The 27,285-nt window shown below is 36.6% G+C and overlaps 1 protein-coding gene and 1 long non-coding RNA gene across 2 annotated transcripts; one reads left to right on the top strand and one right to left on the bottom strand.

The window, feature by feature from the left end:
- Positions 1-6,209: 6,209 nt before the first annotated feature.
- On the bottom strand, positions 6,210-12,457 carry LOC113297938. The gene is made up of 5 exons (XR_003333905.1): positions 12,215-12,457; positions 10,356-10,427; positions 8,727-8,805; positions 8,525-8,586; positions 6,210-6,629 (listed from the first exon to the last, which is right to left on the bottom strand). It is a non-coding gene; the product is annotated as an uncharacterized LOC113297938 (long non-coding RNA).
- A 2,528-nt stretch (positions 12,458-14,985) lies between these two features.
- LOC113294975 lies at positions 14,986-18,133 on the top strand. Its single transcript, XM_026543340.1, has 5 exons — positions 14,986-15,707; positions 15,761-15,899; positions 15,999-16,294; positions 16,703-16,781; positions 16,868-18,133. The coding sequence occupies exons 1-5, from the start codon at positions 14,986-14,988 to the stop codon at positions 18,131-18,133; spliced, it is 2,502 nt and encodes an 833-aa protein (XP_026399125.1).
- Positions 18,134-27,285: the final 9,152 nt, after the last annotated feature.

Genomic DNA, 27,285 nt, shown 5'->3' with positions numbered 1-27,285 from the left:
ATTACTTTTAGGTATGAAACATACTCACAAGGAAGGCTATAAACAGAATTCTGTGCAAGGTGACTCCAAGCTCATATATATGCAGGTATGTTCTTTACTCTATATTGTTTTGATCTGCTTGTTTAATTTCCCGTGCATAAAAGATTGACAGTGTGTTGTTACTTTCTCTAGGATGCTAACTTTTGCAACATATGATAATTAACCTGACCTATGTTTTGTAGTAACATTGTGTGTATTTGGTATTAAGACTAGGTAGTGTTATATAATATTGTCGCTTCCTTTTCTTGATTTTTCTTAGGTTTAATGGAAGTAGTAGTGTATTTACTCTATATTGTTTTGATCTGATTGTTTAATTTCCCGTGCATAAAAGATTGACAGTGTGTTGTTACTTTCTCTAGGATGCTAACTTTTGCAACATATGATAATTAACCTGACCTATGTTTTGTAGTAACATTGTGTGTATTTGGTATTAAGACTAGGTAGTGTTATATAATATTGTCGCTTCCTTTTCTTGATTTTTCTTAGGTTTAATGGAAGTAGTAGTGTATTTATTCCATCTTACTTCCTTCGATAGAAAAAAACTGCTTGGTTCAGTGGTGTTGTTAACATCTATAACATAACTTTGTATCCTTCTAACCTGCTACGTATATTTTACTGGATCAGGTAAAGGGCCAATGGAAAACCAAAAATTAAAATATGGCGAAACTTTGCAGGGAAGTTCAGGGCTATAAGGGTTAGAGCATAGCTCGGTTGAACCCACCAAGCGTTGGTATGTCAAGTTTGGTTGTCATATTTTAGTGAATCAAAACTCACTTAAGAGTTGCTTGATTATGTACTAGAGTCAACTTCGTACAGGTTAGCGTGAAAGTATTAGGATATGAGATATTACAAGTTTGCGAAGACTTGAAGAAGTGAAGAAGTAAGAAGCTACAACGAAAACATCATCCTTCCTCTTGAGGTTAGTGATATTTGACTTGAATTGTTTCATTCCCTAACATATCTTTCAAGTCGTGCATATTGAAAACAAAAATGCGAAGCATGTTTGAACTCTAGATAGACATAATATTAAGGAATACAATATGAAGTTTATTGCTTAACCATTAATCTTTGTATATAAGACATCGACATAATCGTTTAAATGCTATTGTGATTATGTATGGGTATGAGGTGAGGATTTCATCATAGGAAACAATATTTTACATGTGTTTTAAGGAAGTAAGTTCATACACTTGTTTATGAATTGAAAAGGAAATCGCCAGGCGTTATTGGGATTGTTATTCATTGCATATATTGTGAACATCCAATATGTGTGATTTAGTATAACTGCTCACGACTTGTTTGTGTTCTTGGTAGAACTATTCACAAAGGCCTGACTATGTATTAGTATGACTTCTATTAGTGAAGCCGATCTTAAGTACTCACCTGTGAGGTATGATCGAGTTTTTGATTGACTAGACCGAATCTGGGTAAAGGGGAACCGATCCTATGAAGAGGTGCAGTACATCACAAAGGGGAATCGATCCTTGTATGAGGTGCAACAAGGTTTATAGCAGAAAGGGGAACCGTTCCTATGAACATGTGCAACACGATTTTAGGCAAAGGGAAACCGATCCTATGGACATATGCAACACATATAAGTTAGATACCATATATATGTGGGGAACCGATCCTAGTACCTAGTCAACCGAATTTTGGAAAGCTAGTGTGACTATGCACAATACTCACATGGAGGTAGAACCGAAACTTGTTTTGGTAGAACCGTTAAACCCATAACTTGTGATTGAGTGTTTCTTAATCAATCGCATAGTTCTTAAAAGTCAGATGAACCAATTCTAAACTTGTTTGGAAGTGTGGAAAATCGGTTTCAAGGGTGTAAGTATGAAAGAGGACTTACAAAGTAAGGATGTCGACACACTTTGAACACAAGAAATATTGTTTATCTTTTATTGTTCAAAGTTATTCCTTAATAGCTACAGGAAGAAAATCCCAGGTTCGAAATTAAATAAGTTAAGAATCTTTTAATTAAGGTTGTTAATTTTATATATGAAAAATAAGAATTAGTAATGTGCATTTACTAGTTAAAGATTTTCTAAGGAGATTTTAGGTCATTATTTTGGACAGAGCATTCCCAAGAATTATGAAAACCGAATTTGGAATGTATGGAATATCTTTGAGAATATTTTCGGTTTTGGAAATTCCTTGGTGTCCAAACTTCCTTGTCTATAAATACTTGAAGTTTTAATTTCTAGTAAACTAATCCTTCGTGATAGCAAACTTCCTAGGTTGTGTTGTTACTGGTGTAGCCGCCTATTCGGAGAGGAGAGTAACCTAATTAGGCGAAATCTCTTACGGCCGCTCAGTTTAAAGTTTTCTTTGGGATTGAGAAGCTCTGCGAGTATTGTTGGTGGGAAACTAGATAATTGCGGTCTATCTTGTGTTTTCGATTGATTCGATTGACTAACGGTGGTTGAACTTTGCACCTAGTTTGTTTATCCTTGAGAATCTTCTCTTCTGATATAAGATTCACTCAAACTAGATCGAAGTTTCGACAGGGATATTTAGACTGCTGATAGTGCTAAAGACGATCTTGTGATAATCCATTGTTAACAGACTCCGTTATGTGCGTGATTGATCACAAGAGATTCAAGTTATTGTGTGCAGGTGTTTATTGAAGATCTAAGAAGATTTGAAGACAAAGAAGAGATTGAAGATTTCTGACTTGGGTTTATAATCTTTGGTGTGCACAATACTTGTTTCGGTATAAGAGGATCCAACTATAATCGGTTTATCCTTGTGGTAGATTGGATTGATTAGTTGTGTAGATCGGCATCAATACAATTCTTTGTGATTAAAAGTATTGATTGCAAAATCTTAACGATTACCTTTGGTAATTGAACATAAGATAGATCTAAGAACCTGACGAATGAGTTTATGATAAGATAAACAGAAGAGCCTTTGTCCAACTCACATCACTTGGTTGAATAGAGTTGATACCAAACAGATTTGTTGTTCCTTTACTGTTTGGAACACGAACCAAAAGAATTGTTCCAAGTACGTGACTTATTTATAAGTTGGAGGCGTGGGAATACAGAAGGAACTAGGTGAACTATATGTTTAGTTGCTTGATCTCAACTATTCGAAGGTAACTCCAGTGAAAAGGAAGCTAGGATTCAAAGCCTTAATTCTGATTGGGAAAACTTTCGTATGGCAGATGAAGAAACATTTGATGAGTTTAATCACAAAGTGTCTGAAATTGTTAATGCATCTTTTGCATTTGGTAAGACTATTCCTGAAAAGGACATTATGATGAAAATTCTCAGATCGCTGTCATCCAGATACGATTCTAAGAAGCATGCCATGGTTGAGGGAAATAACCTTGATAATCTCTCCAGAAATACACTGGTTGGGAAGCTTAAGATCTTTGATCACGAACATTCATCCAAAACTAAGGATGTTGCGTTCAAAGCACAAAAGGACACTAAGTTACTTGCTAAGAGTAAAAAAGTGTATATCTCTGAAGATGATCATTCTGAGACAGATTCATCAGATGAAGATCTTGACAAGTCATTCTTGATGATCACAAGACAGTTCAGGGATCTTCTGTTGAAGAGAAGTAAACGGTTCTCCAGAGATAAGCCTAAAGCATCAGTTAAACCTCATAATCGTATTCCTCCTAAAAACAGGGAAACAGATGAAACTGATGATGAGGATATGCCTCAGTGCTTTAAGTGTAAAGGATTTGGTCATTTTGCAAACGAGTGCCCAAATCGTAGAAAATACACTGGGAACAAAGGTCTTGCTGCAACTCTTGATGAAATGTCTGACAGTTATGATACTAATGAAGACGAGAAATCAAGTGTTGCACTTCTTGGTGAAAATATTGATTTTGATAACTGTAGAAATACATACATCAATCTCAATATTCTTTCAGAAGATAATCCAACTAATCTGGAAGAAAAAATTGACCCATCTCTTGGAAACTCTGTTTGTAATGTTTCAGGTTCCACCATGTGTCTAGCTGCGTGCACATCTCAGAAGCCTGATTTTTATCCTAGTTTGACGTGTTTGTATTGTTCTCTAAAGGGTCATGAACTTTCAAGGTGTTACAAGTACAAACACCAATTGAAGCACGTCAACAAACTTCAACGAAGAGCAAATCCTTTAGTAAGGAAGCTTAAACTTGCTCAGAAGACCGCTGAGGAGGTATGTAGGATCTTATACTTCTTCGTCTAAGAAGTTAGTTTCCAAGGATAAACCGAGACCATTAGAGAAGAAAGTATGGTCGAGTCGGTTTGATAGACAGAAGTCTGGGGATTCCTCTCAAGAGGAAAATGGTGGACAAATTGTTGTTCACCGCCACACAACTTGATTGTGTTGATTTGGAAATCTTGTCTCATGTGCCTGATCAAAAGAGACAATGATTTTGTACCTTTCAGGCTATAGGAAAAGTTTTCTTTCTTTTTCTTAGTTTTTGTTCTTCCCTGTCTATCAACAAAGGAGGGTTATTATCGACAAATCGACTCTTTATAGGGTTGTGAATTGGACGTGTACGAACCTGTTTAAAGGTTTCGCAACGCTACATTCATTTTTCCTTCCTCAAAACCTTTTTTTATCTCAAGACTACTTGTTGAGTTCAATTTGTGATTTCCTCTCACAAACCCATACGTTATGGATACTCCAAGCATGATGTCTTCTGATGGAAAAGATGTTAATGTGATTGTTAATCCATCAATCATGAAGGAAAAATAAAAATCTTCGTTACCTCCTACCTTGAAAAGAAAGAGAAGGAATGTGAGTAAGCCAAGAGCCGTTCCCTCAAACTCTCAGAAGTTTTCTGATGTTCTTGAAGAGTTGAAGGAGATGCGAAAGGAGATTCAACAAATAAAGACTTTTGTGTATAAGACTCATGAGATTCAGAAGGCCCTGGTTCGACAACAACAACCGAGAAGGTTTATTGATATAAACTCCTACCTTAATGAACCTTATGTCCCAATGGTTGTTGACGACAAGGAGTTCGGGGACGATAAAGAATTCTTCAAAGGTCTTATTGCCTAGTAAATATTCTATTTTATTTGTTTTGTTTAGAAGAATAACTAGAGTTTGGAATAGCCATTATTGTGATTACACATAGCTATGTCCAACGTTTTCATCTTCATGTTTTTAGATTTATTGGTTTAAATTCTAAATTTGTTTGGAATATGATTTTTGCAGTATTAATCTTTATGATTTTATATATTGCAATAGTGTTATGGGATGTGTGTGTTTACGTCCGTGAACTTGACCGTCCCATACCTTGTCAAAAGTAAAGTCTTCCGTATGTCGATATTCACATGTTGATAAAAGAATGAATAGACTTTGGACAAATATAAAAGTTAAGCCTATATTGTCAATTATTGATGAAAAGATAGGTTAAAATCTTTTGTTTTCAAGGATTATGTCTATTGAATGTCGTTATGCGAATAGTGATGGAACATAGAATGAATCCTTGTGTATTCCGCAGTAATTGATCTTACCTGATCCATATTTTATGTATTACTGTGAGGCTCCGTGAAGTGTCTTATGTTGAGCATTGAACGACCAAGTTGATTATTTTCATGATTAGCTATGTTGTTGTTCCGTAAGGTACTTTATGTCGAGCATATTCAACTAAATTGATCATCTTGTTTGATTATTTAGTTGTTGCTCCGTAAGTTTTCTTATGTCGAGCATGACCAATTAAATTGATTACTTTTGTGATTAGTTTGATTGTGTATTTCGATTAGATTAATTATGGGTTCTCTTGTGATTAATCTAATTGTATATTTTGAGTCTCCATAAGTTCACTTATGTTGAACATTTGTCGATTAAATTAATAACCTGCTTATCTTTTAGAGACGGAGGGAGTAAATTCTCAGCTGTCCTTAGTTTCATTTGAGACTTGAGCAAAACTCAGATTGGAGAAGAGTATGATCCTTGGGTTATAACGTAAATAAAGTTTGGACGGTACGATTTATGTCTCACGGAACTCATCGATGATTTGTATCACGGAACTCTCGATACCTTCCGTTCAATGGGCCAAGGGCCGAGGCTTAACCTGTTAGATCATTTTGTGTTGTGTTTTCTGGTGGAACATAGATATCACCCCAGTCCACAACCGGGAAAGTTCAGTTTTCGAGTTAGCTGATACACATAATTAGAATTCTTTCGCATTTATTTGTCCCAGATGCCGGTAGAACTCAATACAAACACAGTAAATCAAGAAACAATTACATCATATATCTACATTTACATCTATACAATCAGCTCCTTTTCCCTCTGTAGTGACATCAGTACTAAATATATATGCATACTCCAATTGTATCCGAGACGACAACTGTATATAAAACGGCTACAAAGAATGGTCCGTCTCCTTACAAACTGAGAAGCCCAGTTCTCATTGAAAAGCCAACAAACATTTTCAGCAATGATATGGTCTACGAAGTAAGAGTGTTTGACAAAATTTATTCTATACAGTCGCCCCATGTGCAGACTCAAATCTGACTGAAGTATTATATTTTAGATTTTCAGCCACTGTAACTCACGCTATCATAGTCGCACAGATTTTGCTGCAAGCTACCTTGTAATCCTAGAATTGTTGACTTTGTCGCATCCTGCAAGAGATGATTTTACTTTAGTCAACTTCGATCTCTTAACAAAAGAGGCTAATCATAGATGATTTTAATCAAGTTAAGGGTCTAACTAACAGAATTTGACAAGGTATGCACAAACAGAAGTACACCTAATGAAATATGACCATACAAAACTACAATTTGAAAAAGCTAGCATGAGCTCACCAGTGTTTTTTATAATTTTTGATAATCTATATTATAAAAAGAAGTGGTGTGTGTAGCCTTACAAATCCGACCATCGATTTCGTCATCCAACGGCTCGGATCGATTCGTTATATGTTCTATATAGACGTCCGTCCGATCCCGTTTTTAACATATAATTTTGGACGGCGCGGATTATGTCCGGCCCAACCAAAATTCCCTAATTTTACTTTGACCCATTTTTAGGTTTCATGAACCGCACCCTAACCTTACCGTGACCAATTAAATTCGTGGTCTACTCGATTTGATTAGCCAGGACGCATGCATACACATTTGAGAACCCATTACTAAATTTTGTAATGGGCTAGACAGCTATTACTAAATATCTATGTACATGGGCTCCACAGCTCTCCCAAATTTTGTATGGACGCATGCATAGGGGTGAGCATTTGATCCATAATCCGTGGATTTAACCGGGACCAACCGTTCATTTGCAGATGGGTGTCCGGACCGTTCGTTAATGGGTTGGATGCGGATGGAATTTTTGAAATCCAACGGATAAAGGATCGGGCCCGGATGCAACCTTGAAAATCCGTTGGACATCCATATCCGTTAAATTAAGGACATTTATATAGTTCTAGAAAATGTTATGGATCATTTAGGAAGTTTTAAGATGTTTGCTTGGGATGACGTACATCGCATTTTTATATTTGCATACATATATAAGATATATAGGTTTTATAAGGAGTCATTTGTGTTAGCTTTATTCTCTTTACTATAAATTTTAACTAAAACAAATCCATTGGATTATCCGCATCCAATCCGTCCATCCGTGCATCAATTGGATGCAAATCCATTGGATATGGATTGGATGCGGATGCCAAATTTGAAATCCGTAGTGCAATGGATTGGATACGGATGAGGTGAAAACTGGTCCATACCGGCCCATGCTCACCCCGGCATGCATACAGAGTTGCTAGACCTGCTTGCTAAAAGAACATCTACTTATCAAGTCAATAACTTCATTCCTCGTGTCGGTATTGGTGCATGCGGAGGACGACACGTTAATCATATTTAATATTAGTAAAGGAGATTCAATAAGCTAAGGTTCACGACAAACTTAGAGTATTATTACCCCATTAAGGCAGTATCCTGTGCTAGATTTAATTAGCTGATTTACCTCAGTTATATTTTTCGTATAAGATATGTATTAGAATTCTATTTACATAATGGTTTCTAAATTAACTACGTTTAGAATATAGGAAACACGAAAAGAAAAAAAAAAGGAAAAAAAAAATTTAATTGATAGGAAATTAGGAATATAGGAAATCAGTAAATCAAATCTTAATTAGGGGATTACATTTGACTCTTGATTTTCTAATCCACAGCCCCGGCTGCTATGTTCCAACTGACTAAACACGACCCGATCATTACATGTTGATTAAATTTTAATGCGCGGATTATATTTGACTCTAGATTTTCTAATCCACGGTCGGGGTCGTAGGCCCCGGCTGCTATGACCCGAATGATTAAACACGAAACGATCATTACATGCTGACTAAAATTTTATATGAGGATATTGACCGGCCGGCCGAACAATAAACAAAACTCGAAAAAGGTTGATCCCCGGCCGTAGGCCGGGGTGATACCTAGTATACTATATACATGAAAGTACTTAAACTTCAATCGATAATGCTAATATACATGACCATATAAATAAAAGAAGGTGCAATTACCTTTTCATATTGCTTCATACAATAGATTAGCCGATGTGTGAGGAACATAAAGATCTATCCTACTAAGAAAAGAAAAATGAGATCATAATACACTCTGTTACTATCAGTTTTTAATTCCGGACTGAAATCATTTTGCAATGAACCTAATAATTCTTGGTAACATTCGAAGCAAAGAATAAAGAACCCAAATTAGGTATATTACCTTTCTCGACAAAAAGAGGGTTGATAGCCTGCATTTTCAATAGCAAATCACATCAAGTGTACATGAAGATGACCCTTTCCTGTAATAGGAATATCGAACATTAGGGACCATAATATTAAAAATTCAAATACTAAAGATTAGGTCCAAAGCCATTAAAGATTACAAAACACTAAAGATTTGGTTTCTACTACCACATTTTGTTCAAATAAATTTTCATGAATCCAATCATTGGTTTGCATCTAGAGGAAGATATGCTTGTGCTCATTACAAAAGGCATGTTGATTCCTGCTTGAAGAAAATAATGATTTGTGCTTCCAGTTCTGGATTTGCTAACTTACAGTCTCTGGGTGGCAGACATAACAAAACTTATCAGTGAAAGCAAGTAATGGAGAATGGTCCGGGTTATCCTCGCACACAGAACAACACTCGGGCGTGTGTACATAAAGGTTAGCCGTAATTTGGTTTAGTGGTTAACTTTAGTCCAGGCGGCAGGATAATCCAAGATAATAAAGCTTCAAAATCAAGAGTTTACTTGATTTTGAACTACGAAAAGGATTAGCAAACATTGTAACTACATCTAAGTAAATTAAACAACTAATGTGACATTTTAAGTTCTTAAGTTTCTCTTGATGAAATTCTCCTACTTTTAATAACATGACCAATTTAGCTGATAATTATTGTTTGTGTAGAGCCTATGGGCATGCTTTTGGCCTGGGATAAAGGTTTGACAATCTGTTGGACGTCACCGACTCAACAAAAGTGCATTAACTGCTCATCTGTCGTGTTGTATGTATGAAACCACAATCTTGTAGCTGAAGCAGCTACAAAGTATTGCAATTATCTTGGCCTATCTGTATGAAAAATAATCCTAATTTCAGGAATATATATATGCTTTTGTTTATCTATGCCAAATTTTGCTCAACAGGCCTATCAAATTCACTCAGCTTAAAAGATGAATAATACATTTACTTTTTCTTAGCCCCAGGGCAGATTCGCTTTGAATAATCAAAGTACTGTTTATACATCGTAAACCATAAACAATCAGCTCTAAAAATTCAAAAATAGAAAGGAAATTGCATTATTGCTGGTTCTAGTCATAAGCTATACGAAACTTATTGCAGAGATTTTCCTATAGGGGGCCTCACATCATGCTCACTTGCTAAGTTCTATAGATGTTTCGCCTTTAATTACAGAAAGTGTTTAAATCCATGTAAAGGATTAGACACAAAGAACTAAATTTACAGCCTTAGAACCTCAAGGATCAGAAATATCATGCCAAGGACAATTGAGAATCTGAGATATCAATAAATGTATCGCGAAAAGGTTGTGATCCTTACATATACACCAGTCATTGCTCTCCTCACAGTGGCCTCAATTTTTTTTGGGGTATCCCTTAATACAGCTACTACTTCATGGTGTTAGGGATCGTCATGATTAAGATGCTCCAATTATTCACAAACAATCACTGTTAGTATGTAATCTAAAACGGATAAACATGCAAGATACAACACTCTTTAAGGATTGCTCATACAAATGCCTCTCATGTTTGACTCCCAGTGACATAGTTCAACAAAAGAGAGACAATTCATACAGGCTACTGAACAATTTCCAAAATACAATGATACGTACTGTAATTGTCTCACTTGATGCAATTAACCGCGCATGAGTTACTCCACTCTTTCGTTTCATCTAATGCAAGGGCTGGTACCAAAACAATAAAAATATTAAAGAAACAATCATAACAGACCATGCGTAATCAAGACTAAACAACAAAAGCACCAATAAAGTCAAATATTAGGGGTACATCTGCAGAGATGATCCCACATATAAACATCGAATGCCAAAGTTCCAGGAGAATTCAACATCAACCCCTGTAGTGAATGAGACAAAGCTGTCAAGACAGAATCAAACAAAAGAACCCAAAGAAAACCCCCCAAAGTTCCTAACTCCAAGGGAAGGGTTCCCAATTTAGTGAACATACCATTCTACTCTATGGTTAGAATCCCTTCCATAGCAAATTAGTTATGCGGCAGAAGATTATAATTAGAGGTAGAAACGACGATGGCCCTGGTAACAAATATTTCCCATCAATGTCCCCAGACAGCCTAGAGCCCGAAGGAACTTATCTGCCTATAGTTTCTAGAGTGAGAAAGATAAATTAAGGGAGACTGACTGTATCTGTGATAAAAAGAACAGGTCCACGACTTTGTCATCACTTTCACTTTCTGAATTGTAAGCTCAAAGGAACTTATCAAAGTTTCTAAAGTGAGAAAGATAAAACATATCAATAAAACAAATCACGATAGCAACAAATAAAAATTCCAAACCAAATCGCCATAGCAACAAAGAAAAATACAGGAATAGTAAGTGAAACTATATGTTACCATCAAAATGCAATGTTTTCCTGTAATACTCACATATTTATCAATAAGCAACTCTATTAACACCTCAAATTTGTTTAACATCTTTGCATCCAAAAGATTCAAGAAAGAATACTATTAACACCAGTGACACCTCCCTGTGACACCTCAAATTTGTTCATATTACGAAAAAAACCAAAAACAGTGACGTGGTACTACCAGAAAGACCACTTTCCCTCTTCTTCACAGATTTGAAGACAGATTATCAGTATACTGACCTTCCGCTGAGGTAAATTTGGAAGAGGAAAAAAAATCTATAGCCAGAACATCAGAAACAAAAAAAAAAAAAAAAACATATTGCAGCAAGACAAAATTTGGGTTACTGAATTGTTTTGCGGTAATCTTTGAGTTGATTTTTGAAACCAATAGGGTGAAAGTCCCACCATTGAGCAAACCTTGAGATCCCTGCTTGATTCATATGTGTTCCCCACACCACATCCGTTAACTAAGCCACCAAGGTTTCTGAAAACACGAAAAAGCATTATCTCATCCTTTGGTTGGACAGATCTATTAGCTGCAGTTTACCGCACACATCTATTAACCAATCTAAAATCATCACTGATCAATTCCTCCTTCCAAACCCCCACTTAGCGACAGGACACAATTGATCTATTCAAGATATTTCTTATTTCGTAATGGTTTCTCCTCGAATCAAACTTTTTAATCACTACAAAGTATCCATGTTTAAAGTACTAATTAAAAGCCACAATTTAGCTGTCAAGAGGCTTAGGAGCACACATCGCAATATTACATCCGGCACACATTAAAGGATTTGCATAAGATTTGGCCTATCTAATCACCTGACTAGAGCAACTTCACACACTTCTTGAAGAGAATAGCAATGAATTGCAAACACGTACAACCCTTATTAAGATCCTGCAGACATGTACAACCTGAATTGCAATTAAGCTATCATATATCACTTCCTGTATAAAATCTGTACATGGAATGCCTATTTGTGCCGAACCTAATTTTGGTCTAGTGAATTATATATCCTATGAATCAAACCTACAAAACCCATAATTCAAAATCACAGGTGATCAACACCAAAGCAAGAATTTTTATTACCTAATAGTGTAAGGATGAAGACCTTGATATGAGGCGTCTAAGCATGAATTACTATTATGTAACGCTCCTTTAGTCATTGTTTTTCAACTATGTCTTCGATGGGAAAACAAACCTAAAGTTGTAGGTTAATCATCCCACGAAATTTTTGATCGAGAAGAAGGAGATCAAAGTCAAACGGAAAAGACTCGATTTTCTTCCCAATCAGTATTTAGTTGTATAATATCTACATTGATGATTTTTTACTTTTTAAGGAATCTACATTAATGAAAAAGCAAAATTTATTTACATTTACAAATAAAGTCCTATGATTCAAGTAAGGCACCTTTTCCCCTAAATCCCAAAGAACAGCTTCATCCTCGGGTATATAAGTGCCGATACATTCATTTCCCATTAGAAGCGCACCCTACACTGATGTATCTATATTTAAATAGATCTAATAAGTAAAAATTTAAGTCGCAAAGCATATGTACGTTCAAGAAGACCCAACAAACCAAAGAATAATGGGGTGAATAATGAGATAGAAGTTGCCCGAGAACATGAAGGATGTAAAGCCTAAACCCTAAGTTTTTGAAACAATCAACAACTGTATAAAAATCAAATAAAGTATTATTAATTTTCGATTTGATTTGATTGATTAACGGTTGTTGAACTTTGATTGCATCTAGTTTGTTTATCCTTGAGAATATTCTCTTCTGATATAAGATTCACTCAAACTAGATCGAAGTGTCGACGGGATCTATGGAACTGTTTGTAAATCTAAAGACGTCTTGTGATAATCCATTGTTAACAGACTCCGTTCTGTGCGTGATTGATCACAAGAGATTCAAGTTGAGGTATGCAGGTGTTTATTGAAGATTTAAGAAGATTTAAAGGCGAAGAAGATTTCTTATTTGGGTTCATAATCTTTGGTGTGCACAAAACTTGATCGGCTGGGATCCAACTATAATCGGTTTATCTTTAATAGATTTGATTGATTAGTTGCATAGATCGACATCATTATATAGTATCTTGATAGATCCTATTTTTGATTGCAAAATCTAAACTCGGCTACTTCGGTAGTTGTTGGATAGATAGATCTAAACCCGACAAAGGAGTTTATTGGTAAACAGAAAAGCTTTTGTCTAACTCATATGACTGAGATTGAATAGAGTTGTTACCGAACAAATTTGTTGTTCCTTTACTGTTTGGAATATGAACCAAAGGAATTGTTCCAGTGCGTGCACTTATTGAATGTCGGAAGCGCAGGGATACTGAAGAAACCAGGTGAACTATAGGTTTAGTTGCTTGGTCTCAACTATACGAAGTTGGTTTGATTTTGTATAGCGGCTTAATTCTGAGAGTATTCAATTCTGGACTAGGTCCCGGGGTTTTTCTGCATTTGTTGTTTCCTCGTTAACAAAATGTTGTTGTGTCATTTACTTTTGTTTTCCGCAATTATAATTGTTATTGCAATTTAAAGTAAATTACACAAACGTTAGCTCCATATTACTTGATAGTGATCATATAGACTTTGGTTAAGTCCGAACCTATTATCAAGTAATCACACTTTGATTGTTGTATTGTCTCGATCTCGTATCCATAGATGATCACACAAAGTGTGAATACCAATTCGTTGTATTGTCTCGACTCAGTCCATAGACAATCACTTCCGGTAAGAGGACTTATAGGTGGAAAAGTTTAAGATTGTGGTATATTTGGGTACCCTCGTCTTTTCAATTGGTATCAGAGCAGGCAAACACGAAAAGATCTAACAATCTGTGTTTGATGCGATCCAACCTATAAGACATGAGTCAAAGTAGAGTTAAGCGAGAGCGAAAACTAAAGAAAGACTCGGTTAACGTGTCACAAGATATGTGCTCAAAAGGAGATAGTTATTCAATTTCAGGTTGCTCAATTGATGATGTCTCTAACAAGATATTTTTGAGTTCTATACTTGAGATTTCTGATGAAAGATCAAGTGTAAAAACATCTGAACTAAAGGAATTGAGCAAACAATTTCTTATTTGTTCTAAAGAACTTCTTTCAACACTTGAAAGAGAACGATATTTAACTTTAAAGTTTAAAAATCTCGATGAAGAGCATAACTTGCTGAAAGAAAAATTCTCACAACAAATATAGAGTCTTAAAGACAAAGTATGTGCTAGTAAATTTTCTTCTCTTGAAACTATTTCTGAGTCGGAGTCTTTAGTGGATTCTAACTTAAGAAACTGAGTAGAAAAAGGAAGTTCGCCAAGAATTAATACTGGTGCAGCTGTGCAGGTAGATAGTAACTCCTCCAAACCTGGTTTTTAATGCGTGTTATGTATTGAAATATTAATGGCATTGCACGTGATGAAGCCAAGTGCAAGTTACAAGAGTTATTAAAGGAATTCAAGCCGGATATTTTTTGTTTGGCAGAACCGAAAGTACATTGTACTGTTAATTTTTTACATGGTCTTTATGTTGATGGGTATAAAAAGGGAGTTATTCATAATGCTATAAATTCGTCTAAAGGAAACATATGGATTTTCTGGTCCATTGGTATGACTACACCTGTAGTTGTGAATTCTAGCAGACAAGCTATTACTGTCAAGACGGAGGGTGTGTTGGTATCCTTTGTTCATGCTAGTTGTTTCCAAGTCACTCGAAGAAGGTTATGACAACAACTTTCTTCTGTGGATGTTAATACTCCGTGACTAATTATGAGTGACTTTAATTGTGTGTTACGCAAAGAAGAAAAAAAAGGGGGTCGAGAACCACGGACTTCAGTCATTAATGATTTTAGTGATTGGATGGATGATAATGATCTTTTTGAGGCGGATTCTTTGGGTTCTAAATATACTTGGGCTAATGGTCAGTCAGGTGTTCGTAGAATCCTTTGCAAGCTAGACAGAGCTATTATTAATGAGGCATGGCTTAATAAGTTTGAGAATTGGAGGTGTAAAGCTCTTCCTCGTGAAGTTTCAGACCATTCCACTCTTATTGGTTATCCTTTTGCTAATTCAAGACCAAAAAGAGCCCCTTTTAGAGTGCAGAAAATGTGGTTCTCTCACCCGGATTTTTTGCGCATGGTTGTTGAGAGTTGGAATGCTCCGGTTTCTGGCTCTCCTGCTTGTATATTTCCTTTCAAGCTCAAGAGACTTAAGGCTGCCATGAAAGAATGGAACTTGCGAGTTTTTGGGAATGTTTATGCTAAACTCAAACAGGATAAATTGACTAGGGAAGTTGCACTTCGCATTTCAGATGAAGATCCTGAGGATTTACAAAAGCTGAATTCTGCCAAAGAGGCTTCGGTTACTCTTCAGGAAATACATACTCAGCAGGCTATATTGTTAAAACAGAAAGCTAGAAATAAGTGGCTCATGGAGGGTGCAAGCAATAATTCTTTCTTTCATACCAATATTCATACTCGTAGGAGCTCAAACATGATTTCTGAGTTGGTTGATGACAATGGAAATGTGCTTACTGATTGTGATCAGATAAAAGATTTTGCCGTCTCTTTTTTTGAAGCCAAGTTTAACGGTGATGAACTGCTGATGAAGAACTGTTTCATTATGAGCACAATAGTATCTTGGCTGATGATAGTCAAAGGATGGATGCGATTCCTACTTTTGAAGAAATTAAGGCTGTTGTTTTTGATCTTGGTGCGGATAGTGCACCAGGCCCCGATGGTTTTTCTGGATGTTTTTATAGACACTGTTGGGAGGTGATTCATCAAGACCTTTTCAATGCTATCATTTATTGTTGTCAACAACAATTGATACCAAATGGTGTTAATTATAGTCTTTTGATTTTACTTCCCAAGGTAAGAGGAGCCAACACTCTTCGTAACTTTCGGCCAATTGGTCTTAGTAATTTTTTCTTTAAGATTTTTACTAAGATCCTAACTATAAGACTAGGTAGTGTGCTTGATAATCTTGTTTCAGAGGAACAAGTTTCTTTTATGAAAGGGAGAAACATTCACGAAAATATCAGCGTGGCGTCGGAGATGGTAAATGACTTGAAAACTAAGCGTAAAGATGGCAATGTGGGTCTAAAGCTAGATATTTCTCAAGCTTTTGACACTGTCAGCTGGTCTTTTGTCTTGGAAGTTTTTCGAAGGTATGGTTTTTCTCAGAGTTGGTGTTCTTGGATATATTCGATTCTTAGCTCGGCTCGAATTTCTATTCTTCTAAATGGAAGTCCAGAGGGTTTTTTCAAGATTAATAGAGGTTTGCGACAAGGTGACCCGTTATCTCCTCTTATTTTTGTTTTGATTGAAGATGTTCTTAGTAGAAATCTCACAAAACTTTTTCTTGAGAAGAAAATGATGCCTATGCTTTCGAAAAAAGGTATTTCTCCCACCCACCTTTTCTTTGCTGACGACATCATGATTTTTTGTAAAGGTAACATGAAGAGTTTGCATAATCTTCTTGAGTTACTTCGTAAGTATCAAACGGCTTCGGGGTAAACTGTGTGTCGTCAAAAAAGTAAAGTTTATCATGGTGGTGATACTTTGTGTCAGTGTAGAACTATCACTAATTTGCTTGGTATGGAGGTCTTTACTTTCCCTGATAGGTACTTGGGAGTGCAAATTATGCCTGGAGCTGTAAAGTATCGTCACATTAGTAATGTGATTGATAAAATTAAAAAGCAATTATCAGTTTAGAAGGGTAAAATGCTTTTTTTTTTCAGGATCCCGTAGTTCTTATTAACTCAGTGATAGCTAGCTATGCCATTCACAACATGGATGTCTATAAATGGCCGAGAAAATTCATCCAGCAAGCGGAAAGGGTTATTCGAAACTTCCTTTGGTCTGATGACGCTGAGACTACAAGAAAATTTGTTGTTGGTTATGAAAAAGTTTGTTTCCCTGTTAAAGAAGGTGGGTTGGGAATTACTATTATGTCTGTTACTAATAGGGCTCTTCTTATGAAGTTATGGTGGAATATTTGTGCTTCCAACAAGAAGTGGGCTCGATTTTTATGGTCTAAGTTGACTACTCGTTCAGGTAGGATTAAACAGTATGGTGTGAGTTCTTCAATTCTTCGAGGTATTCGTCTTGTTCATACTATGGTAGACAGAAATACAAAAGTCATTATCGGTGATGGGAGGTCTACGTCTCTCTATTTTGATATATGGTATGGAACTGAAAGCATTGCAGACATGCTTGGTGACATTAACCTGGATAGATCGGTCTTGGTAAGTGATATTATAGCTGATAATAACTGGCAGTTGGATGGTGAGCATGTTCAGATTTTGGTCCGTGCAGGAGTGGACTTAAACAACTTACCTGATTTGCGCAATGCAGCAGACTGCAGAGTTTGGATGCCGGAACTGGATGGTATCTTCTCAGTTTCCTCAGCTAAACATCTTATAAGGAAGAAGTATGCAACTGCTATCGTGTATGGGCTTTTGTGGAGGAAAGCTATTCACCCCAAACTAGCAGCGCAGAACTGGAAATTAACTAGAGCAGCTTGTGCGACACAAGACAAACTCAGAAGTAGATGTAAAATAGAGCTTGCCAGCAGGTGTTATTTGTGCAGAAATGAAGAAGAATCTCTGGATCATATTATTTGGAGTTGTTCTTACGCGGCACAAATATGGGACTGGATCTCAGGTAATTTCAAACTCAGACCTCATTTAGATATTGTAACTTCCTACAAGTCTGCCAAGGGAAGAAGTCGAATTGTTAAAGATCTGAGGCTGTTATCTAATATGGTTATCCGTTCTAAGCTGTGGTTGTCGAGGAATATGGATTACTTTCAAAACAAGTCAGTAAGCATTCAGTTTTTTAAACAACGAGCTTTCCATTTGATTCATGAGTATTCAGTCCGTTTGAAAGGTTATATGCACAATACTACAGAAGACTTGGAGATTCTCAATGTCTTCCGTGTAAGGCATAGGCAAGTGAAAACAAACTCAACCATTGGAATGTTTTTGGACTCCTCCAAATACTGACGAGTTATTACTTTGCTGCGATGTCGCTGCCAAAGGCAACCCTGGGATTGCCGGTGCTGGAGTTGTGGCGCGTGATCATGATTGTAATTTTCTTGGAGCTATGAGCATTGGTCTGGGTAGAACGAATAACTATCTGGCGGAGCTTTATGGAATAATCGTTGGCTTGGAATGGGCTATGAAGTGGACTTTTCGTAGAGTTTTGGTGCGGTCTGACTCTGTTGGAGCGGTTATGGCTTTTATTTCATCTAAGGTTCCCTGGTTCGCAAGACAAAGATGGAAAAGAATCCAGGGTACTTATGCTTCAATCCGGTTTGTGCATACATATCGAGCAAAAAGAGGTTGTCTTCTTAGAAATGGTGTTGGGATGAACTATGATGAAAGACCTTATTTTCTAAACTCTTTAGAATTTCCTTATGTCTCTTATTACAGATTTAAATAGTTTGTAAGTTTTTGGGGTCTTTTGACCTCTTTTCTTGTGAATTTTTTGTACATATTCGCTTTTCATCAATATAATTTTGGACTTGCCAAAAAAAAAATGTGCTAGTCTTTCTCAAGCAGAATTATTTGACAAAGATCGTGATACGGCTCTTGAAAAAGTACTTTTTTTTTTGTTAAGTCCAAAAATATATTAATCACAAAGAAAAAATTACAAGATAGCTTATGAAAAAAGAAGTCACGGCGAATCCAAAAACTCAAGAAGCTATTTAAAACGATAATAAGTTACATTTGGCATCTCAATTGAATTTAAAAAAACAGGCCGACCAACATAATGCATTCCTATCCCATCTTCAAGTAAACAACCACGTTTAGCCAAGTTATCCGCTGTGAAGTTTGTTCACGAAAAGAATGAACAAACCTAATAGACTCATACAAATTTCTCACCGTCAACCATCTCTGCTGTGCAAACCAAGGTAAAGAGTTTTCCAAAGCTCATATCACACTAGAAGAGTCAGAACGAACCAGAATTTTAGTGAAACCCCATTGTTCTTCCCACTCCAAACCAACCAAAATTCCATAAAGTTCTGCCATATAGTTTGAAGCAAAACCAAAACCAATGCTCATTGCGGCCACAACATTACAGTTTGCATCTCTCGCAGCGACACCAGCTCCCGCCATCCCTGGATTGCCTCTCGACCCCATCGCAGCAAAGAAGAAGTTCGTTTATATCCGGAGGAGACCAAAAGCATGGCAAAGGCTCAACGTGTTTCACCTTTCTATGCCTGACCCTAAAGAAGTTAAGAACACGGACATCCTCAACTGTGTTATGCATATCCCCTTTTAAACGACAAGAACAATCACTTACCAGCTTGAAAACTCGCTGTATAAAGAGATTCCAATTCAAAGTTTTCTTCTCATAAGTTATTTTGTTTCTGTTGTACCACAGCTCTGATCTTATTACTAAATTAGTAATCAACCAAAGATCCTTGACAATGCAACTTCTACCCTTCGCAGCCTTGAAAGAAGTAATCAAGTTTACATCAGGCTTTAAGTCAAAAATACCTGCAGCCCATCTCCAAACTCTGACGGCAAAAGAACACGACCAAAGAACATGTTCTAACGTCTCCTCCGTTGCTTTACAAACACAACATCTATTTGGCAAAGGAATTTTGAATCTGCTACATACCTTATCAATAGTAGCACAGGCTTCTCGCATAAATTTCCAATTTTGTGCTGCTAGTGTAGGATGCACAGCACTTCTCCATAAAAGTTTCGCACAATCCATAGCAGGGTATTTAATACGTACTAAATCTCTGGCAGACGAGACAGAAAACCTCTTCTCTGGCATCCAAACTCTTCTATCTGTTCCATATCCAAGTTGCGGCAAGTTCTCAAAGACTACTCCAGCGTGAATTAGGTTTTGTTGATGGGCTTCCGGTAAAACCCAAACTCCATTCTGAATCAGTTAACTAACTTTTACCGTTCTATCAAGGCCTGCAGGACCGATGATATCTGCAAGGCAAACATTTCCACACCAAATATCGAAATATAGTGAAGTATTTATACCGTCACGGCGTCACCTATCAAACTTTTGGTATTAGCATCTACAACCTTATGCACCCACCTGAATCCTGATGCCAGGAAAAATTGAAGATTTAACACCGTATTCTTTAACAGACCCCTCTCTAGTTGTGAACTTAGCTTCCACGTAACGAGCCCATTTCTTAGAAGAATTTTTAATATTCCACCACAATTTCATGATTGAAGCTTTATTCATAACTTCCATCTTCACCAGACCCAGACCTCCTTCCTTATAAGGACTACATACTTTGTCATAACCAACAACAAACGCTCTTGAAAGATTTGAGTCACCAGATCAAAGAAAATTCCTAATCATCCTCTCACATTGATAAATAAATTTCTTCCGCCATTTATACACTGTCATATTATGAATTGAGTAGCTTGCAATAACGGGTTTAATTAGCACGACTCTGTCTAGAAAAGAAAGAATTTTACCTTTATAGAAAGAAAGTTGATCCTTAATTTTGTCAGTAGTGATATTGACATGTCTATATCGCACAACACCAGGCATCACTTGAACCCCCAAATACCTATCTGGAAAAGTGGTTAAACTCATACCAAGAAAATCAGTGATAGTTTTGCGTCTATTTAGCGACCCACCACCATAATAAATCTTTCTTTTCTGTCTACACACCGTCTGGCCAGAAGCGCGCTGATATGAACCCAACAGATCCACCTGATTCTTAACACTCTTCATATTTCCCTTGCAAAAAAACATAATATCATCAACAAAGAATAAATGAGTAGGAGAAATACCTTTTCTCGTAACCATGTAGGACATTCTTCTCCTGAAAAAGTTTGGAAATATTTCTACTAAGGACATCTTCAATCAAAACAAAAATCAAAGGAGATAGAGGATCTCCCTGACGTAACCCTCTATTAATCTTGAAGTAGCCTTCTGGACTACCGTTGAGTAAAATAGAAATACGAGCAGACTGAAGAATGTGAAGAATCCAAGAACACCACGCTTCAGAGAAACCATCGACAAAAGACCAGCTAACAGTATCAAATGCCTGAGAGATGTCGAGTTTAAGACCAAACTAATATTCTCATGAATATTTCTCCCTTTCGTGAAAGCCACTTGCTTCTCAGAGACTAGATTATCCAAGACAACACTCAATCTAGTAGCCAAAATTTTATCGAAAATTTTGAAGAAGAAATTACTTAGACCAATAGGTCTAAACTTACGAAAAGTATTAACACCTCTTTCCTTAGCAAGGAGGATAATTAAACTAGAGCTAATTCCATTTGGAATAACCCCAGATTGCCAGCAAGTAATAAACTAGAGCTCTTGAAAAAGTACATTTGTTGGAAGAGAAACTTGCTGAATCTGATGCAAGGATTAACTCTCAACAAAAGAACTTTGATGAGAAAGAAGGAGAATATCTCTCACGAGAAAAACGCCTTGATGCTGATCTAGCTGGTGCTCTTGATAAAATCAAGACATTGGAAGAAGAAAATTTGGACGTTAAAAAAGTTCAATGTTAACTCAAACAATTTAACATCAATGTTAGAAGCAAGTAGAAATCATCGTGATACATGAGGATTGGGCTATAAGGGAATAAATGCTTTGAATATTAGCAAAGAGGTAAAATTTGTCAAAGCTACAAATTCTTCTCAACCAAAGGCTTCCACTGATGTCAAAGATGCTCAGATTTCTCATAAAGAAGTAAAGCCAATTAGGCCTAAGAAGCATGTTCAACCATACTCTTCAAGTACAGCCATCAAAGAAAGCACTTATGCTAATGTCAAGAAAGCAACAGCGTTGAACAAAGATAAGAAGAAGAAAACTCGGTGAGCACCAAAACAAGAGGATCCACAAAAAGGTAACATTAAAACTCATACTTTGTATGTTACCAAGCATTGTTGTTATTGTGGTAATAAAGGGCATATGGAACGGGGATGCAAGATTCGCAATATAGAAGATACACTTTCTTTTATATCAAACGAGTTGGCTAAGATTTCTCCCCAAAGTAACTCAGATCGATATTTTCCAAAGTTTAGGCAAAATAATTATTATAATGGTATTTCAAATTTCGCCTATCGCTCGACAAGGCCATCTCATAAAAGACCCGAATATAGAAAGATATATGACTTTGTAAATGCTAAAACAAGATCTGATGTTCCAAATTGGAGAAAAGTGATTTGCAAAGTATTCAAAAGGACAGTCGTCCCAATGGTATGAAGGAGAAAGATGCTCCTTAGAAACCTAAATGGGTCCCGAAGTCCTCCATAGCCAAGAAGGACAAAAAGTTAGTCACAAGAATGACTCTCAGCTGTGAATTGTTGGTGACAATAATGACAAGAGTTTTCTTGAAAGACTAAAGAGAGACATCATGTCTGAAATCTCTTGTACTAATGAACGTTGTGATAATGACACTTTTCATCACAAGTCAAATAAGAAAAACAAGAGATGGAACAAGAGAAAACAAACCAAGAAAGAGGTCAAGATTGATGATTCTGTCTTTAGTCACTTGTGATGAACAAGACAAGGCTCAACTCACACAACCTAATTGTGTTAGAATGTGCATGCTCACCTTGGTGCTCAATCTTTTGAAAGGTGAGGAAGCACATGAAAAATGAGCACATGATCTCTCGATTATTATATGACTAATTAACATCTTTAGGGAGATTTCTTTTCTTCTACACTCATACCTTCTCTATATATATTTGAACTTTTGATAGAAACGGTAATTTTGAATTTACGATGTTGATGTATACTGATCATATATGCATAGCTCTTGTTTTTACGGTTAAAAAGAGCCAAAAATCACTGAATTTGGACATTGTATGCAAAAGTTATGTCTAAAACAATTTAGTGTTGTGATTCATCACAAGTAATCACCATAACCGGTCCTAGTGATTGGTATGACCCTTCACAAGTATTGTAACCGGTCCTGGGATTGGTGTGACCCATCACAAGAAATCACCGTAACAGGTCCTGGTGATTGGTGTGATTGGTCCATACGAAGGAGTGTAAAACTGTTTTTCCTATAACTTCTTCGTCCGAACTCGGAAGACCTCATTCTTTTTGCGTTGGTTTAGTAATTTAATTCCCTTAAATATTGAGCTAATTTCAATACGTGATTTTCTGTTGAAAATTTATGGTGCATTGCAAATTGGATATATGGGATGTCTGATTTCGATTTTCATAACCTTAATATTCGATCTCATATGATGTGTGAACACTTATGGTTTGTGTGGCTTTTTGGTTTAGCGGGATTAAGTTCTAGCCCATGTTGGTAGGCTTTATCAAAGGATCATAAGGTGTTCCGGTTGAAACTCATATGTGAAAAAGTTACAATATGTGTTCCGGGTTTTCAACTCTTCATATTTGCATTAGTTTAAACCGATTCAACCTTTCTCTGGTAAAGGTTGTTTTTGTTGTTGTTCTTTTGTTCTTGCGAGAGGATGACAACACATTGGGGGAGAGTTCTAACTTGAACTTGCGCTTAATGATATATCTTTCTGGGGAGAAGAGGATGCGGAATTTGAGGTAATGATAGACGCATTTATGTGTCTAATTTGTCCTCAATGTTTTGTATTGTTAGTACTCGTTTTCGTCCTTATTATGGTGTTTTGTGTGTTTGTAGGTATTTTTTGGAAATAACTACTGTTGGAAAATTCGGCTCGAAAAGTTGTTCGGAGCACCCCCGGATGACATTTGCTATGCGGACTCTTACTTTGGATAAGGGGCACCTTAATTACTAAGGGGCACCTTCTTCACTATTTACACCCCAGAGCGTCACCTGCTTGTCGCACCCCCGATTTGGTTAGGGGACACCTTTTCTTCTTCGTTTGAAAAATGAGATTGGACGGGGAAAAAATACCTTCACCTGCGTATCTTTGAATTTAATTGTTGGGGAGATTTTCTCGGGATTTCAATGCTCGAATGGATTGGTTTACGCCTGTTTCAGTCAAACAGGGTTCGTAAGTGAGTCTGAATCATATAAAAAGGAAGATACGTGAGAATCCAACGCAACAGAGGTTAGAAAAACGCTCGGGTTTATTTTTGGAAGAACAACGTGTGTTCTCAACGAGTTTGACTCCGTTTGGGACGTGTTTGCTGAAAATAGGAAAGTGGAAGAGATAAATATGGAGAACTAGACACCAGCAGAGTGCGTGAAAGAGTTGAAAAGGAAAATATATTCTCGGATCCTGCATGAAGAATAATCAAAAATATTTCGCAATTCCTCGAGATATTGTTGCTCAGAGTTATAAATAGGAGAATAGGATACTGAGGAGGGTTACAGAGAGTTTGGGGGAGAATCAGAACACCACAGAGCTTAAGAAACCGAAGTTGCAGAGCTGCCATTTCTGCTGCTGCACGAAGAACACGAAGAACATTGACCCACAAAAATCTGTCGTTCATCCTATAACAACGACACAAAGGAGGGGGTCGTATATCTACAGTGACAATAACACATCATTTCTATCGTTCTTTCTAACAGTTCGGTTTGTAACTAAAATAATTGTTACAAACCCGGTTTTATTCATTTTCTCCCATATTCATCATTTGTAAACCCCTTGAGCAATAAAAATGATTTTTGAGTGTGTTTCCAACATGATGAGAGGCTAAATTCTCGCGTAACCAAGGCAATGGATGAAGCTATTCACACATGAATAATGGGTAACTATTTCATTTTCTCTAATATTTAATTATAATTCACTCAATCACTGCTTTTGCAGAGTTCTTAAAAGTTTACATAATTTTTTTCATTAGTTGTGATTCAATTAGATAGGTTATGCTTTGTTTAGATAATCTATGCTTAGGGGATACAATTAATATTTGAGAATATGTTTGATTATTTGTGAATTAAGAAATAAATGGTAAAAAGGCTAATTAGAGTTATGAAATATTTGAAATCATTCATTCATGCGTAATAGTGGATTCTAGTGTCTTGGTTATTTTTTAATATCTTGAAATCAAATTTTGATCTAAGTTTTCTTTACTTTTAAGTTTTTTTAAGCCTCAGCGAATCTTTTACTACAACTAAATTGAATATCACATCAATTTTTGGCGCCGCCGATGCGGGGTTGTCTTTAGGCTAGAGTTTTTTTTAGATTTTTTATTATTTTTTAAGTTTTTATTTGTGTTTATTTTATTTGTTCTTCTTTACGTTTTTGGGTTTTTGTCTTTTCCTTACAGAATTTGGAATTTGGAGCGAAAGAAATTTTTTCCAAAGATTTTGGTGAATACTTAAAGACTTGGAGTAAAAGGCAAAGCAAAAGGAGCGAAATAAGAAGATTTTTTTTTTTAAAAAAAAAGAGAGAAAAAAAATGAGAGACATTTTAATTTTTTAGATTTTTTTTTTAGACTTTCCTTTTCTTTTGCACTTTATTTTTGGACTTTGGACTTTAAACTTTGGGGCATTATTTTTTTAAACCCTACGGAAGGGTAGTTTAAATATAAACTGTGTGCAGAGAAGGACGACGATTACGATATCGTCTCGGCCCCTCGGGTTCGTACATGACATAGGAGTTGTGGCCCGAGTCGACTACAACGGTTCATCCCCCGTCTGGAACATGAGGTAAGTTTGTCGAAACACTCGCGAATCCCCTGTCAGCGAGTTACTGTCTTCCTTCGTGTGAATATATGTCGAGGAACTGAAAACGACTGCTTTAATTTCCTAGTAAAGGGCAAGGACTGGCCATACAAGATAAGGGTTCGGATTTCATCACCGTTCTCTTCTTGCCCGCCTTAGGAAAACAATACTTAACGCGAACCTAAGCTTTAAAATTTGGAATAGAACGAGACCGATAGGGCAACGAGCTTAATAGAAAAGTCGTTCCAAAAATATTGGTTACTCTTTTAAGCATACTTCGAAGTTCATGATGGTCTCTGTGAGTTGAATGTGTGACAGCGCCGCCTTGTAATACCGGTGAGACCTTGGGTATCAAAGCTCCACTGAGATTCCCTCGTCTCGATTCAACTTACTTTGACTCAGATTGATTCTAGAGGGGTTTGCTTAAATTGTAACGAATTCCCTTTCGAAGGATTAGAAGCTGGTCTAGAAACAATCTAAGTGGAGCAGTCATGCTTTTTGTTTACTAGAAATCAGTAGGTTTGCTGTGGTAGACTCAGCCTTGTTTGTGTTTGCATAGAACTTCCCTTCCTTTTAGGATTTGTTTTTTCTTCTTTTTCTTTTTCTTTTGTTTTTTTTTAGTGTATGCCCGAGGTCATTAGAGAACGGGCTTGGAAAAGAGACACTCTAGGTCGTTTGATAAGTGAAAAACCTAGTAGTTCTTCTTGTGAAGACAGGGAGCTCTAAGACTCTTCTTTTGAGAGCCCTGTTTATGGAAACTTCAGTTTTGAAAATCCGTCTCTTCGTGAGGAAAGTACCCCTAGTACTTCAGCTGTGCCAACGATGGCAACTTTGAAAGATTACATGTTCCCAACTAGGACCAACCGAGCTTCGTGCATTAAATTGCCAGCCAATACGGCTAATTTCGAGATAAAACCTAGTATTCTTCAGATGATCCCTATATTCTTAGGAAAAGATGATGAGAACCCTTATTTTCATATTAGGGACTTTGAGGAAATTTGTGGGACAGTTAGAATAAAAGACCTTACTGATGAAGTTTTGAAACTTAAGATGTTCCCCTTTTCCTTGAAAGATAAAGCCAAGACCTGGCTAAACAACCTACCATCTGAATCCATTGAAACATGGCAGGAACTTATTGCTGCTTTCTATGATATCCTATCCCAGTGTCCTCACCATGGATTTGATAAGATGAAACTTGTAGAGATTATTTATGATGGTTTAGACTATTCGATCAAAGCCATGGTCGAGTCTATGTGCGCTGGTGAGTTCATTAGTAAAAGTGCTGATGATGCATTTACCTTCTTAGGAGTTGTTGCTGAGAAATCCCAACAGTGGGAGTCTTGTGTTGAACCCCCTAAAAGACTCTTGGTCAATAGAAGTAGCACCAATGTGGGAGACACAAGCTTTGGGTCAGATGCTAAGTTTGCTGCTTTGTCTAGAAGATTAGAAGCTTTGGAAATGGGTCAGTCTAAAAATAGGTCCCTTGTTGAACCTAATGATAGAATTAGAGCCTCTCAAGTCTCTAGTTGTGGAGTAGAACCCGATAACTCGTTTTGGGAAGGTCAGGTTAGTGAAGAACAAGCCCAT

This window comes from Papaver somniferum, chromosome 7 (genome assembly GCF_003573695.1).
Source record: "Papaver somniferum cultivar HN1 chromosome 7, ASM357369v1, whole genome shotgun sequence".
NCBI classification, from domain to species: Eukaryota; Viridiplantae; Streptophyta; class Magnoliopsida; order Ranunculales; family Papaveraceae; genus Papaver; species Papaver somniferum.
The sequence above is the reverse complement of the archived record's forward strand: the minus strand, read 5'-3'. Positions and strand labels throughout refer to the sequence as shown.

Excerpts from the sequence above, each read along its gene's own strand:
- LOC113294975 (XM_026543340.1), top strand. The coding sequence starts at position 14,986 with ATGGATGATAATGATCTTTTTGAGGCGGATTCTTTGGGTTCTAAATAT. Across the intron at positions 15,900-15,998 it reads TTTATAGACACTGTTGGGAG|GTAAGAGGAGCCAACACTCT; the intron begins GTGATTCATCAA and ends TTACTTCCCAAG. Across the intron at positions 16,295-16,702 it reads GTCTTGGAAGTTTTTCGAAG|AACTATCACTAATTTGCTTG; the intron begins GTATGGTTTTTC and ends GTGTCAGTGTAG.